This window comes from Saccopteryx bilineata, chromosome 4 (genome assembly GCF_036850765.1).
Source record: "Saccopteryx bilineata isolate mSacBil1 chromosome 4, mSacBil1_pri_phased_curated, whole genome shotgun sequence".
In the NCBI taxonomy this organism is placed as follows: Eukaryota; Metazoa; Chordata; class Mammalia; order Chiroptera; family Emballonuridae; genus Saccopteryx; species Saccopteryx bilineata.
Window position 1 is genome coordinate 255,821,041 of NC_089493.1, and position 17,257 is coordinate 255,838,297.

General features: G+C 35.0%; 1 protein-coding gene across 9 annotated transcripts in view; it reads left to right on the plus strand.

The window, feature by feature from the left end:
• The window catches only part of CSNK1G3 (casein kinase 1 gamma 3), a 106,449-nt gene that overhangs the window by 82,752 nt on the left and 6,440 nt on the right, over positions 1 to 17,257 (plus strand). For 2 of the 9 annotated variants that reach the window (XM_066274202.1, XM_066274203.1), the window contains exons 11-13: positions 1,532 to 1,627; positions 11,499 to 11,605; positions 12,126 to 12,149. In XM_066274202.1, the coding sequence (XP_066130299.1) occupies positions 1,532 to 1,627; positions 11,499 to 11,605; positions 12,126 to 12,149 (227 nt within the window). The remainder of the gene's footprint in view (positions 1 to 1,531; positions 1,628 to 11,498; positions 11,606 to 12,125; positions 12,150 to 17,257) is intronic. The other 7 variants (XM_066274205.1, XM_066274207.1, XM_066274208.1 and 4 more) reach the window with 4 other exon arrangements.

Genomic DNA, 17,257 nt, shown 5'->3' on the forward strand with positions numbered 1-17,257 from the left:
TATTCTGAGGACACGTTGCATAGCTTTCGCTGTCTCCTTGTGGAGGTCCATATCCCCAAATGTTGCCTGTTATACTATGCTAGGCAACATTTAGATACTTGTCTCAACTTTAGCATCATTTTAATCTTCCATCCTGTTTAGATTTGATCTCATCTGATTTATTCAATTAAGCTACAAATCTGCTAAATTCTGGTGATGAGTTTAGGGGCTTTAGTGGAAAAGACATTATAAAACTATCATGATTTTTTTTATGACATTCTCCATGTTACAGAGAATGTAATTTTGCATTGTATCATTTAACTTAGGGAGTCTAGAGCTTGAATTTTTTTTTTTTTTTTTTTTTTTTTTTTTTAGTGCTTGAACTTTTATACATTATATCAACTTGAATTTAATACCTCTTCTCCCAGGAAAGGTTGCTCTGGCCACTGATATGCTTAGGCTCCCTGCAACTAATGTGCATGGCCCTACACAGCAAGATTTTCTTGACTTTGGTTGAAAAAGAAAGTAAAGAGCAGTGAAAGCTTTAGAACATAGGCAGTTGTGGACAGGAGCCTAGGTAGTATTATTAGAGGAGCAGTAGGCTGAATCTCTGCTTTACTTGTCACCTCTGATTTAGGGAAGTGTTTCACGTCTCAGTGTCTTCATCAGTAAAATGAGGATAATACTATCTCAAAATGTGATAACACATGCACAACACCTAATGCAGAACCAAGTGTGCCATAGAAACTTAAATATTGTATCTCTTCTCTTTGTTATTAGTGCTGCCCACATTTCCTGAAACATAGAAACTGACCCTTTCTAATTCTGTTGGAGGATTATTAGTCTGTAGTTATTGCCATGCAATATGCCAAGTCATCTAAAAGCATCAAGAAATACCAGCCTATTTCAGGGAAATGGGTTCTTTAATTTGAAACAGATAAAAAGAGATCAGTGAAGCCAAAGGATTCATAGATGTAGGATTGTTACTTTAAAAAAAATTGTTGTATTCTCATAGTATTCTGTATAGCATTTTTACTCTTCAAAGAACTTTTCTGTTTTCTTATATTATCCTCACAATCTGAAACAGAGTACTAACCAAGAGAGAAGAGTTTTCTAGGATCTTAAGAACAGCTATTTCTTATTACCATGGTAGCTGTTTCTCATCAGAAAATAAATGAGGACCTCTATTACTAAAATTTAGAGTATGGCTTTTTAGTTTGCTCATATATGATTTGGAGTGCTTTCTTGGGGACATCATTTTTATCTCCCCAGTTAACTTCATTTATAAAGTTAGAGGATGGAGTTTGTGATATCTAAATTCTTTTACTTCTAAAATTCTATTGTATTTTTTTCTATGATTGATTATTACATAATTACAGCAATTTAATTGAAATCTTTCCACATGCAGTATTATTGCATCTGTGACTCAGAATAGTAAAGGTATTTTACGATTTCCTTTTATAAGTTTGTTTTCTATATTATAAGGATGAGATGTTTAACATATTGGGTTTTTCTTCTTCCATCCATGCCACTTGCATTAAATAAATGGCAGTCGGCAGACCACAGGGCAGCTTGGGACTCCCAGCAGGCAAATCCCCACCATTTGAGAGCTCACCTTGCAGCAGACAGACATGGTGGCTCGGTACAGGTATTTTCTGACTTTTGCATGAGTGATTATTTCCCAAATTTATACAACTAACCCTTTTTTGGAACTTATGGCATGATTTCATATCCTAATGGAACACTTGTTGCTGAACTCTCCATAATTCTGTTCCTTTGTATTTAACCAAAAAGCAAAATTAACACAGTCTAGAAAGACCAGCAGGGATGCTAAGATTTTGCCTTTGTTCATTTTTGCAAGTAGATGCAACAGTATTTAAGTAAGTCATACAATAGTTTAGAAAAACAAACTGTATTCCTTTAAATATATGTTAAACTTGATTTTCCAACAGTAATCTCGATCTTTTTAAATAGCTTTAACAGAACATTTTTATATCTTTTCCCTTTCATTGTCATGCCTCCTTCCAACTTAAGTCAATCAGTTAAGTAGATATCTAGCCTTTTTCATTCTGAATATTCAGAATGTACTTTCTGATTAATTGGTTGAATAAACAAGACCCTAATTTTTATAATGGTATATTTTGTTTCTGCTTGTAGAAAATATCAGATGGACAAAATAATTTCAAGAACAATATTTATTAAATATTCTCAGTTTTCTGGATATTTACAGAAATTTAAAGCAGTTTCTTTATTTTTTGATGTTTTCTTTCCCTTTTCTTTATACTTAGAGAGATAGCTACTATTTTTATTCCTCTCATGCCCCCTAAGTTTTATTTTTTATGTGTATTGTAATAAGGAAAGGTTACTAAGTCTCTTCTTTTAAAATGTTCATTTAAGCTAATCTAAGTGCTGGTTTAAAATAATAGAGATTATAAAAGTTATTTCAATCCATTTTAGTTTAGAACCTTTTAAAATTTAAAAAATTTTTTCCTCCATGTTTCCATTTGAACAATTTTTAATATATATATTTAAGCTATTGAGTCAATGAAATAGATTTTCTTTCTTGATTTGAATTTTAAGTCAGTTCTTGGTTAACTCTTTTAAGTTTTCATTTTTTTGTTTACCATTAAATTTTAGAGGTAATTTAAATTATATAACCAAGCATTTTTATAGTACTTTCTAGTCTCAAGAGCTTTCATTCATGTATAAGAAAAGTATTTGAATAGTTCTGGAATAATTTAGCTTGAGGGACTCAGAGGCAAGGTTGTCTGAATTGTAAAATTTTTAATGGTCTGCATTCATATCATTGGAAAACTTAATTGAGCAAATTATATTTAATTTTCATAATACAAGATGGATTGTATCTGTATACATTTACATGTTTCTAAGTGTTGTAAGTATCATAGCAAGTGTGTTGCTGAGTGTTCAGGGAAATCTGCAACAATTAAGGCACTATTAGAAAGCTTTCCTGTCACTCTGTATGGTTACCACAAGCACTTAGCTGTTTCTTGCTCTATGGGATTCCCTAGGTGGTGTATGGGAGGGATCTCTTTGGACCATCAAAGGGTGAATGATATATTGGCTCATCACTTCACTAGTTTATGCGCTATGTTTTTAAAGAGATATTTCAACTCTGCTCATTTCTTATCATCTCTTTAAAACTGTTCTGCCTATAGAGATTCTGATTTCATTCTAACATCCAATAAGTAATTAATTTTACTTCTAGTAATACATAGGTAAAGCAGTACTTTGATTCTATTTTCACTAACTTCCTGATTATATTTTATAACATTAACTAACCTGATATGATGGACATTAAACAAGTTTGACTGGCATGAAAAATGTACTAGGAGCCTAAGTAAGATCATGCCTGAATCTTGCCCCAACCCAAAATATTGGCTGCATTTATATCTTATCCACTTTCAAATTTTGAAAAAATTATAATATGGCACTTGTTTTATAGGATTAATGAAATTGTAATTTAAAGCTAATAAGAGGAAAGAAAAGGGCCTAAAATCTAAACTAATGTGATTATTAAAACAATAACTGAATACTATATTTGCTTCTGAATGAATGAAGAAAGGGAAACAATATGTTCTGTAGCTCTCAAAAGGGAAAAACCTCTCACCAAGACAAAAGTATGAGGAGAAGTTGCCTTGAGCTTCTTTGTGTGATGGTCATTAAACCAAGTTTTGGACAAGTTTAAAGCAATGGCTTGAAAAATTATCCTCAATAAATACACGAAAGGCATAACATCAAATAATTTCTCAGGGAAGACATTCCATATGAGTAGATAGCTATCTGGTAATCAAGTGTGGTGCAGACTTAGGATATGCAAAAGCAGAATCAGCAGTAACCTAAATGAACCATTAGGCATCCATCCCTCATCGGCCTTTTTTTTTTTAATTGAGGTATAATTGACATGTAGATTCAGGTGTACAGCGTGATGATTTAGTATTTGTATGCACTGAGAGATGACTGCGGTTAGTCTGTTACCATACAAAGTTATAAATATCTTTCCTGGTGTGGGAACTTCTAAGATTTATTCACTTAGCAGCTTTCAGCATTATTTACTGCAGTCACCATGCTGCACATTCTCTCCCCATGAGTTATTTGTTTTATTGCCGGAAGTTTGTACTGTCACTGCACCCTTTTTTGTGGAACTAGTGAGAATTGTTCTCAATGTGGAACTGCTAAGGTGGTTCCAGTTGACACGCTCTGAGATGAAACCTCTTGCCATTTTGACCTACAGAAAGAACCTCACGTACTCTTTATGTCAGATGTGCTTTAATAGCAACTGAGTCATGGAGTATGAATTTGAGGGCCTTGTTTTTCTGAAATTATTATATATGTATATTACAGATCAGACATAGGTTATCAAGTTGATTTCATTGTGGCTAAGAGCACAAGCTCCAGAGTTAGATTTGAGTTCAAATTCTGTACCTCAGATTACTTAGATTATCCATCAGTAAAATGGAGATGTTAGTACCATTTCTACCTCGTGGTTATATTGTGTTAATTTAATTTTCCAAGGAAGTATTTAGCATAGAGTCTGGGTTTTAGGCAGTGTTAACTAGTAGAATAATTTATTGCTTTTACAAATTAAGAAACTTGACTAGTATTTTTATCCCTCTCTGGAAAAGTACAGCCAAAAGAAAGCATTGTCAAATGCTATCTCTTTCGGGAGACCATGTTAATTCACTGACCAGAAGGATACAGCTATACATTTAATAAACTTTTCCCACTCAGGAGACTAAGAATAATATTCAGATTTCTAAAGACTTTATTTTGAATCTGTTCTTGGCTCATATGTGTTTTGGAAAAACTAGAGGAATCAAGTGTGCCCCTCACTATTTCCCTTAGATTCATCGATAATAAATATGGCTGAGAAACTTAGACCCACCACTGTCAGCTGCTGGCTTGTCGTTATACAGCAAGTATATATAAATGTCTACTAGGGGCTAGGCACTGTGCTAAAGTGTTTGAATATAAGGAAGAATAACATATATGCCTGTCCTCATGGAACTTGCCATCAGTGAGGAAGGTTAATAAGCATTGCGATAAGTGGAGAAAGCTTAAGAAGAGATAGATACAGAAGAACTGAATAAAACTCAGTCGAGCTGGTGTGTATTGAGAAAGGAGACTGAGAGGTAGGCAAGAGGCAAGTCATGAGGCTCCTAACGGGTCTTGTTATTTAATTTGGACTCTATTCTGAGGATATTGGGTAACCATGAGAAGAATTAAATAGGGACTAACTTGATTATATTAGTGTACTCTAAAGATTTTTGTTGCTAGTGGTTAGATTGAAGGGTGACAAGCCTAAGGCAAGGACACAGCTACCAAGTCTGCAGCCAAGGAAAAGTGATGGACAGTAGAGATGAAGAGCAAGAAAAGGACGTGAAAGAGAATTAGGAGATAGAGCTTAGTTGGATGTAGGGGCTGAGGGGAAAGGGGAGGCTCGGGGGGGGGTTCAGTTATCCCTTTTTGATGTTTCTACCTGGCAAATCAGCATTCCTAAAATTAGATTTAAAAGGTACCGCTGGCAGCAGGCGCTGCTCATCTCTAACACAACCCCACTGAGCTCAGAGCCAGCTGAAAACCTGACCCTGTAAAGCTGAAAGGGAATTTCAAGCAGAGGGAGGGAGACAAGTATTAAGAACAACAACTACTGAAAAACTGCTTTACCTGGTATATAGTTTACGTCCTTATTATTTGAAACTGTAGTTGTACCTTTGGTTTGCATTTAAGGAATAATGTAACTCTGAGCACTTGGGGAAGAAAGGGCAGAATAAGGAAGCGTGCCAGCATGTTGGGCAGCCCAGCGCTGTTGATGAAAATAAAAGAATAGCATTGATGAGCAGTCTGACATTATAGTCAGAGTATCTTCAGAAACACAAAAAGCAGGTGATGATAACAGAAGAAGAATTAGACAGTTGTATCTTGAAATGGTACAATAAAACATAATGTAGTTAAAAGTGAGAGGAGTAATAGTTGATTATCTCAGTTCTTTATTATGCTAATTGTTAGTACTGACTTTTCTAAAACATTTTAAGTAAACAGTTTGTTTTCTCTATCAAATCTTTGGAATGGCACTAACAAGGAAAAAAATTAGTGATTAATACAATCATATCTTTCTATTCATAGTTTTCTGGGGCCCTGAAATCTGAAAGAGAAGGAGAGTATACTAGTTCCCATTATTTAGGGGGAAACAGCCCAACACCCCCAGTGGATGCTCAAAACCATGATAGTATAGAACCTACATATACTATTTTTTTCTATACATAAAGACCTATGATTAAGTGTAATGTATAACTTTGGCAAAGTAAAAGAATAACAACATAACTAGTAATAAAATAGAACAATTATACTGTAATAAAAAGTCATGTGAATGTGGTCTCTCTTAAAATACTGTATTGTACTGTACTCACCTTTTCACATACAGAAAGCAGTTTACAACTTCTCTTTGGCATGTCTGAATTGCCAGCATCACTACTCTTGTACTTTGGGACATTATTAAGTAAAATTAGGGTGACTTGAACATAAGAACTGGGATATCGAGATGGCTACTAAGTGACTAAATGGGAGATAATGTAAACAGTGTGGATATGCTGGAAAAAGGGATAATTCATGCCTGGGGTGGACAGTATAGGACGGCACAAGATTTATCATGCTACTCAGGCAAGCAATTTAAAACTTCTGAATTGTTTATTTCTGGAATTTTCTGTTTAATATTTTCAGACTGTGGTAACTGAAATGGTAGAAAGCAAAACCGTCGAAAAGGGGAGATTAGTGTAGTTACATACTTTTATTACAAAAGTAATTTCTGGCTCATTTCCATTAAATTTAGTTTAGGAAATTCCTTGTCTAGTTATTGGAGTAAATCAGCATTACCAGTTTATTTTGATATTCTTTTATTGTAACATTTATAGTAGCATCTTGAAAGGCAGGAACACTAAAAGATTATTGTGTTCTGCTTAATACTTCCATAAGTGAAAGTTAGACTGAAAATCTGTTTTGGTTTATATTTGTTAAAAGACACTAAGAATGTTCTATGCCTTTGGGTCATCAGTTGGAGTATCAAGAAAATCAGTTATAACGCTAGCTGTAATTTTTTAGAATACCTAAGAAAGTTGGTTTTATATAGTATGTGTGACCCTAGCACAAATAAACTCTTTGGAAATTACTCTTTTAAGTACATCTTATTAATTTGTGTGGTTTATTAGAGATAACTTTTAGAAAAAGTGGATTCATGAATAAAATACATAATGTTTAATATTTCTACTATATTTTTTTGGATAGATGGAGATTTGGTTTGGTAATATATTGAGCCTCTACTGAGCACTTGGTAACATGGTTATAAGAATGCAAATAGATATTAGGAAGATAGTGTAATAAATTGTATAAATTCATTATATTGGAAAGTACATAGTTAGCCTTTTCAAATCATTGACTACAAAGATACCATGTGTTAACTTTGTACTCAAAATCTATGAGAATGACGTTTTTTGGAAATAGATTGGGCAGGCAGCCAGTAAATGAATAATCATTTATCTCCTACACATAGCTGCAGCAGATTCCCCACCTCCTTCCCTTAAACCCTGATATACTAATAGTAACTCTGCAGTCTGGTTGCCTTATTTTTTTTTTTTTAATTTCTTAAAATAAGAACTGCACTAAGTTTCTTATCAGAATTGGAATTTCAGAAAAAAATTCTTTAAGGATAACAAAAACAAAGAACCCTGTAAGTTACCTGAATTATTTTTTGAAATGTCAAACCTCTAAGCTCCTGTCATTTTTATACAAACTTTCATTAAGGAAGCCTAATGAATACTAATATTTTAGAGACTTTCATGTTCTAGTTTGAGTTATAATTCTAGAAAAGTTACTTAAATGGAGTCATTCTTTTAATTTGGCTTATAAAAATATTTTGTATATTTGTTTTTGTTTGATGGATTGCTTATGTTTCCGGGAATATTGTGACACATTATTTATAATATTGTCTTTATTTTTTGTAAAATCCCTTTGCAAAAAGACCAGTAGTTTTCTTAGGTGAAAACAATTGTTTTTAAGATTAAAATTTTTTTTTATTAAGACTTTATTTATTCATTTTAGGGAGGAGGGGGAGAGAGAGAGAGAGAGACGGAGAGAAGGGGGGAGGAGGAAGAAGCATCAACTCCCATATGTGCTTTGACCAGGAAAGGCCAGGGTCCTGAACTGTCAACCTTGGCGTTCCAGGTTGATGCTTGTCCACTGCGCCACCACAGATCAGGCTTAAGTGAAAACAATTTTAATGCCATGATATATGCATAAGTCACTGGTGTTAAGTAGGCTAGCTTTACAGGAGAACTCTGTTACCACATTAATCCTGTTCTGATCCTGGGATATTGGCCTTGAATAAGAAGAGGGCTAAGGAATCAGGGAAGGCCAGGAAAAATTACATTTAAAAATTACATAAAGGAAGATGCTACTTCCTCTTGGTTTGGTCAGGTTAACCAGGTAGAATGGGATTTGAAACATTTCAGAAAAATAAGCTTTATTAAAGTTAGGTATGACATTGTGTGAATTGAAGTAAATCAGATTATATAATTATAATGCATATATATTTAGTTGCTGTTTGCTGGAAAGTTAGAATACCTGAGTTTTAAATTTTCAATCATGCTGCTTAAAGGGCACCATGTTAGAGGAGCTGACTATAATTCAAGGTCGGGTCCCTCCAGTTATTTCTCTAAGGCCAGTGAACAGAAAGGAAGAAAAGAAACTTGTTGACTATTATGTTGAGGGAAGAGCAATGGGAATTGTTCAATGAATTGTCTTCATTATCTACTGCATTCAAGACACTGCTAGTTAAAGGTAGTGGGGAATCCAAAGTATAAGAATTCTGTTTTTTAGTGCTTTTCCAATTTGGTGCAAGGGGTCTGACTTTTAAAAATTAAGAATAAACATCCAAATTGTGCTTTGAGCATTAGAACAAATTATTTTTAAATGCTTTTAGAAGGAGGGAAAAATAAAAAAAAATCAACAGAGAACTCAGTAAAAAGAAAGAAAGGAAGAAGGAGGTGCCCCCAAGAGAGGCAGTCTTGGACATGAGTGTTGTCCTCTCCTTGGGCTCTCTCTAAAGATGACCAGGAAAGTTTTGTCTGCTTTCAGCTGTAGGCACAAATGCAATATTCATTTCTAAGTACTTGTTCCATGTATAGTATAGGAAATTGAACTTCCATAATGCCTGGATTAGTGCAGATACTGGTTGATTTCTAGTTACTTTCCTTAAAGATTGGGAGAGGGGATTTATTTCTTTATACTATAATATCAGGTCCACATGAGCTGGGATGTTTATCTGTCTTGTTTACTATGGTATTCCAAGTACCTAAAACAATATGTGTCATGTGTAGCCTCTCAATAAGAACTTTTGAATTAAGTTTTAGAAATATACTCCTAAGTCTAGTAGACTTAAATTTTTTTTTTTTTAAATCATAAAGATATTAGGTAGGGGAAGTATCATCGGTTATTCTTAGATTTTGAGCCTGGCGGTCTGGGAAGGTGGTGGGACTTTAATAGAAATTGGAAATAAGAAGAGAAATGCATTTAAGAAAGCATGATATTCTGGTTTTAGAAATACTGAATTTGAGGTGGTAAACCTGGTTAGGTTCAGGGAATTGTTTACATAGAGGTGATAGTTGAAGCCATGCTTGTGGGTGAAACTGACAGTGATAATGATGGCCACAGTTTATTGAGCTCTTTACTACATGCCAGTCACTGTACTTTATATGTTGGTTTTATTTCATCTTTATATCAGCCTTGCTAAATAGGCACTACTGTTTTCCATTTCATAGTTGAGAACACTGAGGTTTAGCAAGATAGGATATCTTTACCATATCTTACCAACTAGGTTACGTAGCTGGTAAGTGGTAGAGCTAGGTTTTGAATCTGGACCCATCTTACTCCAGAGTCATCAGCTGGTGCCAAGTGATAAGAAATGTACAGGAAAATGAAGATTGAGTAAAGACCACTGAATATATTTTCTAGGAAACTTTGGTAAACTTCAAAAGAACTCTTACAGTTCTGGTGTAAGGATGGAGTACATATTGCAAGGAATTAAGGTATAAGTGAGTGGAAGATTTTATAAAAATGGAAATGGAAAGTGAACACTTGTTTTCAAGAAACTTTGGAGAAGGCAAGAAATAGTACAGTATAGTGACTTTGTAGGACGAAGTGATATGGGAGTTTTGCTATGGTTTTTATCTTGTTTTAAGATTTTATTCATGCATTTATGCATGCATTCAGTTATTTTAACAACTGTTTATTGAGTGCATACCCTGTGCCAGCTAGAGTAGTGAAATGTAGCAGGAAACAACACAAGGGTCTTGCTGTCATAGAGCTTAATTTTAATGGAGGTGGGTGTGGTTTTCAAGAAACAATCAATCCGGAAAATATCAACATGGATAAATGCTATACAAAGAGTTAAAAATAGAATGTAACATGCAAGAGAGTGTCTGCATGTAAGTTTTAAATTGTATGATAGAAAGGCCTGTTTTAGAGAAGTTCTCTGAGAATCTAAAAGATAAGAATATAGTCTCTAAGCAGGAATAGAATTCAGGCAGTGAGCATAGATAATGCCAAGGCCTTAAAGTAGGCATAGCTTACAATTTTACATAGATGGAGGCTATTGAGGAAAGGAGAAAGTGATATGATGTCAGAGAGGTAGGCAGGATTCATATCTTTGATGAGGCTTTGTGATTGGTGTAAAGAGTATGGATCTTTAGTCTACACGAAGTGGTACACTTGAAGAATTTTAAGCAGGGAATTATGCATAACTTAATTTACATCTTAAAAGTAGTACCCTGGCTGTTGTGTAGATAATACATTAATGAGGGAGGGGATACAAGTAAAAGCAGAAGACCGGTTAATAGGTTTTTGCTCTTATTCACACAAGAGATAATGGTGGCTTTGACTGAAGTCTTACTAATAAAGGGTAGGGGAGAACTGATTAGATTTGGAATGTGTTTCTGGGGAAGATATAACAGGACCTGCTAATGGATTAGATATGGGTTTTAGTCAAAGAAAGGAATCACAATGACGCCTGAATTTGGGGCTTGAACACTGGGTGAGTGAATGGGCACCATGAGAGGGAGACCTGAGCATGAATACACTGAAATGAAGGATTCACTAAAAGAAACAATACTGAAGTTTGCAAGGGATATAATTCATGATGAAACAAGGTACCAAAAGAGCACACAAGAGGGAAGCAATAAAAGAGAGATAAATGTAGGAGTTAGTCTTAAAAACCAGAGGGAAGGAGACAAAGGATAGAAATTTCAAGATGAAAAGAAGCTGAAAAGCAAATATTGGATAACCTACTCTTTAATAAAATGCTGGACCTATTACTGTGTTCACTTATGAAAAACTACATATTGTTTTATGTTCCTCATTTTAACTTTCAAATTACATATGTTAAGCTTAGTTATGTTTACCATTGTATAACCTATTTCATGTATATATAATTTTTTTGTTTGGTTTTACAGGTTGTAAGTTCTACAAATGGAGAGTTAAACACAGATGACCCTACTGCAGGACGTTCAAATGCACCCATCACAGCCCCTACAGAAGTAGAAGTGATGGATGAAACCAAGTATGTATTTGTTTTGCTTGTTTTAGTAACCTTTTGTTCTTAAACTATGCATGTTTGAGATTTATAGTCATGTACAATTATTTCAGGAATTTTTTTTTCAAGGAATAGATGCATGTGAAATAAATGGTATGTTTAATCAATTTTAATCAACAAGTATAGAAGAGTGCCATTTAAGTAAATATTTTAATAATACAGATATAGTTATTTAAGAGCTATACTCAAATTCTTATTCAGAATCAATGGTATATTTTTAGCTTTTTATTTTTAGGAGTGTTGATACATGAAAGTTTTTGCTATACTATAGATGCTCATTTCTGTAAGCATAAGAATAAATAATTTTTAATTTTATAGTAGGCTGCATGCATCAGTATTAGTTTTAATTTCATTTTTATGAATGTAAATTATAATAATGCTGCTTAGAAAAAAATTAAGCATGAGAAACAATGTGTTGATTTCAATGTGGGCTGTTTCTGATGATCTCTCTCTCTCTTTTTTTTCCTTGTATTTTTTTTGTGTATAGCTGCCAGAAAGTGTTGAACATGTGGTGAGTTCCCAAGTGTAGGCAGGCAGAAATAGCTCCGTTGTCTATTTCAAAGATTTAGCACCTATTAAAATTTTAAAAAACATACCTTTCAACATAGACATGATAATTCGTAAAAGTTGTTCAAACGTATTTGATATCATTTGTATTAGTTCTGAAAAGCAAGAAACAATTGTTTGAGGAGCTCTTTTGCCTGCTGCAACTTTTGCTTCAAGTAACATAGATTTGGGGGCACTTTATAATTCATTAGATACACCGACCCTGCTTGTGCTTGTGTGTTTGCAGAGGCTTTCCCTGCTCTTTCAGCTAGAAAGACGGGCTTTTGAGATAAGCTTTTCTTCCTGTTTGTAATTATTAACTACACATAATAAAGTCCTTACCCCCACCCCAATAGTATCACTAAAACAGTATTTCATTTACTAATAATACTGCCATTGTTAACACATGGTATATACTGAGAAATTTCACGATAAACTATAGCTGAGTATTATGAAAAATCCTCATCTAAATATTTTCTGCTATTTGCAAATATTATGAAAGATCATGTTTCTGTTATATTTCTATCAGTTGAAGTAATGTTGGACTTCACTGTTGTCATGCAGTGTCTTAAAATACTTCTCTCAGGGCAGTGTCTGAAGTAGCCTTGTAATACATTTTGGAAAGTTCTATTCAAATTCAAAAGGATCCTTACGTAATTTCCAAAATACTTCTTGTTTGCTGGGTGCAAGATGATGGACATTTTGTGGATATGTGTTTTTAAAGACAATGATCAAGTATCCATTTTATTGGTTTTGACTATAGGACTTATTGACAGTATGACTTGGTTTAGTGGGTTGCAGGATATAATTAGTCAGCTACATCCTTGTGCATTTTTATTTCAAATATAAAAACAGTCTATGCTCATTTGTGCAATCCTAAATACAAATGTAGGGTCGCAGCATGGCAGGTTAGAACGCGCCCATCCTTTGCAGTCAGACAGGCTGTAGAATCCTACTTCTGCCACTTACGTATGTTAACCTCTCTCAAGCTTGTTTTTTTTTCTGTTAAATGAGGCTAATAATATTGACCTCATAGGTTTGAGAAAGTGAACTGTGATAAAACACTGGCATTTGGCCTCGCAGATGGCAGGCACTCGGTGGTGGTTATCACCCCCATTTATCTCTCCACTTCCAGTTGCCTGTGGCCTTTCTCAGCTGTGTTCTTCCCCCATCACAGTCCCATGCTTTTACTTCCATACTCACAGCTCTTCCCTGAAACCGGCTGTTCTGTGTTCACATCCTCCTAGATACCTGCTCTCAACCAAATCCATTACATTTTCCATAGATTCATTCAACGATTACTTGGATTTCAGAAAGATCTGAGACCACCCTTGCCCTTAAGTAGAGTACACACCAGTAGGGAAGATTGTAATTGTAATGATAAATACTATGAAAAGGTATAAAAAGGAAAAGATTACTTCCTGATAGGATGATCAGAGAGTACTTTATGGAGGTGGCTTTGAAGAATGGCATAGTCATTTATTTAGTTGAGATGGGTGTGGGTGTATGTTTATGTGCGTGTTTATGGGTTTGGATTTCTTCATGTAGGTGTTGGAAGATGAAAAAAAAGGAAGTAAATGGTGGGAAGGTTATTCCTGAAGGAAGCGTCCCTGGTGCTTGGAGAATCAAGCCCAGCCTGCCTGGCTGGCCCCGGTCCTGCGGGGCTTTCCTCGTCCGGCCCCTGCCTGTCTTGCCCAGTTCCATTTTCCATTCGGAATTCTGTATTTTGTTGGTTCCATTCTGCCATCCATATTATTCTCTTTATCAATTTCCCACTTCTCTTCTTGGAACTTTTTAAAGTTCTTGAAAACAAGACCTTTTTCGTCTTTAGACCTCCCAATGCCTAAAACAGTATGCCTCAATAAATTATTACTAAATAATTGACTATAAATAATGTAGTATACCCATATAATGGACTATTAGTTGGTAGTATAAAAAAATGAAATTGAAAACAGTATGCTAAAAGAAAGAAGTAGACACAAAGGCCATATATTATATAATTCCATTTATCGAAATGTCCAGAAAAGGCAAATCTATAGAGACGGAAAGTAGACAGTGATTGCCTAGGGCAGGGAAGAGGAAGATGGGAGTGTCTGCTAATAGGCAGTGTGGTTTCTTTATAGGGTGAAGAAAATGTTTTGAAGTTCAATAGTGGTGAATATGGCTGCAATGTTTAAAAACCACTGAATCATATACTTTAAAGGGGTGAATTTTATGACATGTGAATTATATCTTAATAAAGCAGTTATTTTAAAAAATGGATAGCAATCCATGATTTCAGTAAAGCTTTACTCCAGATAGGTTATAGAAATCCTCAAAACTTGTCTAACTCTTCACTAGTTGAAAATACATACAACCTTGTCTTTACTTCTGTCAGAGTTATTATAACATTCCTGCAAGTTTACTATTGTGTTTCTCATATTTTTTTAGTCTGTGATTAAGTGGGAGTATGATTTCTTTTTTCTAAATTTCATCTTATGCTCTTCTTCTCTTTCTCACCATTTTATAGGTAGCTAGGAACCTGTTTAGAATTCCCTTTCAGAATTTCTTTCAAATTTCCTTTCTTTCTTCTTCCCTGTGATTGGCAGAGATCCCTTTCACCCCATCCCATTAATTAAAATATATCTTACAGAGGACACTTTAGTGTCTAAAGGTACCTAGAATGATACCTCATGGAGAAATATATGATTTCTGAATGATGGAAAATATTCTCTTCCCCCAAGTATAAAGGGATTCCTTCATTAGTCATGAGATTTTTCCTTTTTTACTGTAGTTGAGAATTATTTTTCAAGGCAAATGATACAAATAATAGCACGCTCATCATTCCTTCCAGGAATTAAAACAAGGCTTCCTTTAGTTTAGTTTTTTTTTTCAAGTACTGTGAAATCATCTTTTTTTCTTTTTTATTCTTTTCTTTCCATTTCTAACATTTACTGAACTGTTGTGTTTGGTAATGTGGTAGTTATGAAGAGCAATCAATGCCTTACGTTCCGTTAGAGAAGAGAGGAAGTCTGCCAGTGACTTTTACATAGTGGTTCTCCATTCTGGCTTCATCTCACAATCTTCTGGGGAGTTTTAAAAATCTGATACTACTTAGGCTGCACTATCAGAGTTTCTGATTTAATTGGTCTGTGGTGTGGTCTGGTTACCAGTATTTATAAAAAGCTTCTAAGCTGATTCTAAGAAACAACAAACATTGAGAATCATGGGTCTAATACAGTTATTATAGGATTAGCTATATAGCATACAGTGTTGTTGGAGTTCAGAGACTGCACTACTCACTTCTATCTGGGAAGATCAGAGAAGACTTTATGGGCAAGGATACATTTGTGGTTATTCTCAAAGATAAGTATGATCTGGCAAAGTTGATGGGTAGAAGTCAGAAGAGGCTGAGCAACAATGTGGAGCAAAGAAAGAATGGGGCAAGTTTGAGGAGTAACCTGTGAAGCTAGACAGTGTGTCAGTACCTTAATGGGAACTGGGATGGAGCAGCGATATGCTCGTATCCCATCTCAAAGGAACTTGGTAGCCAGGGTTAAAAAAATGGAACATTATCTTTCTCAGTACAAGAATGAAAGCTGTGTGTTTTAAGCCAAGAAAGAATATAATCAGATTGAACCTTAGGAAATTAATTTTGCAACAGTTTTGAGGTTTATGTCACTTCCTGGGATTCATCAGATTGCAGATCTTCCTTCATTCCTTGCATAGTTTAGGTTACCTGAAAAGGCAATGGATGATGAGACTGAGGGGAGAGGGGAAATAGGTTGGAACCAAATTTTAAGATGGTGTGGAACCATTGCTGAGATGTAAGAGGAAAAGGTATGCCATACTGGGTGGAGCAAAAGCAGGTTTATGGTTGTTCAGATGGAATACAATAGAGTAATTAATTAATAATAATATAAGGATGAACTGTGTTTTGCATACTCAAAATTATAAGCCTACTGTCCCAACCCTGTATTTATGATGGGGTAATTCTGAATGACAGATTGAAGAGTGAGGGGACTTAGACTAGCTCTTGGCAGTGGAGACAACAAGTTCTAACCTAAGCCAGCATAAGACAATGGGAAACATCTGAAAGGCATTTCAGACTTGGGGACTGATTGCATGTGGGTGGAGGGGAAGACATTGAAGATGAGGATGGGTGTGCAGGTTCCTAGATACCATAGTTCACATAGTTGTGTGGGTGCTTTTGCTTTCTGATCTGAACTCTGCTTGGTTAACTCACAGTTCATCATTTTTAACATCAGGAGACTGAGAGATAGGAAATTACCTATCAGGTATAAATTTAAAGGGAAAAATCCTTTGTCAAAGAATTAAAGATTAGACTTCATAAAAGGTATTTTCTGTATACTCATCAGCTCAGATAAGGAGAAGCTAGGTTCTGTAGCTCTAACTGGGCAGGATCTGGCAGGTTAGCAAGAGTCTGTCACCAAGGGGTGAGCCAGTGAGTCATTGTAGAGGGGACAGATAAGAACTTCAGAGCCAAACTGAAACGTGCGTCAGTTTCTGGGTAGATTGTGAGAAAGAAGTATATGACGTAATTCAAGAAAACAAGCCAAATTCTAGATGAAGACAAAGATAGCAACTAAAGAGGAAATGTGGTGTAATGTCAGTAGCAATGCCTTGGCCCTTACTCGTATGTTTTCTACATATTTTAGGACTTTGATCCATTATGGTTCCCTGTTTCCTACCTAAACAGTATTTAAAGCAGCAACCTTATAATTAATCAGAAGCAGAACTTCACATTTATTTCCAAAGAATTTAAGGTAGAGGTGTGACTTCAAAGCTTTTAGATAGCCACTTATGGTCTCGTCAGTAGCATGAACATGACTTGTGAGAGCATTCGCTTACTGGAACCACATAAGGAGTGGTCAAGAAAGAGCCAAGAAAAAGAGAAGTGTTGACAAGAATATGACTTAAATGTCTGGTGAGCTTAATCAGCTTCCCCAAGTAGTCGTCAGTAGTCTAGATCTCAGAACCCCACGAGGTACCAACTACGTATAAGAAAATGTAACCACTGAGCAGCAAGTGCAGAAAATATATTTAACATTTTAAAGATGTAAATAATTTTCT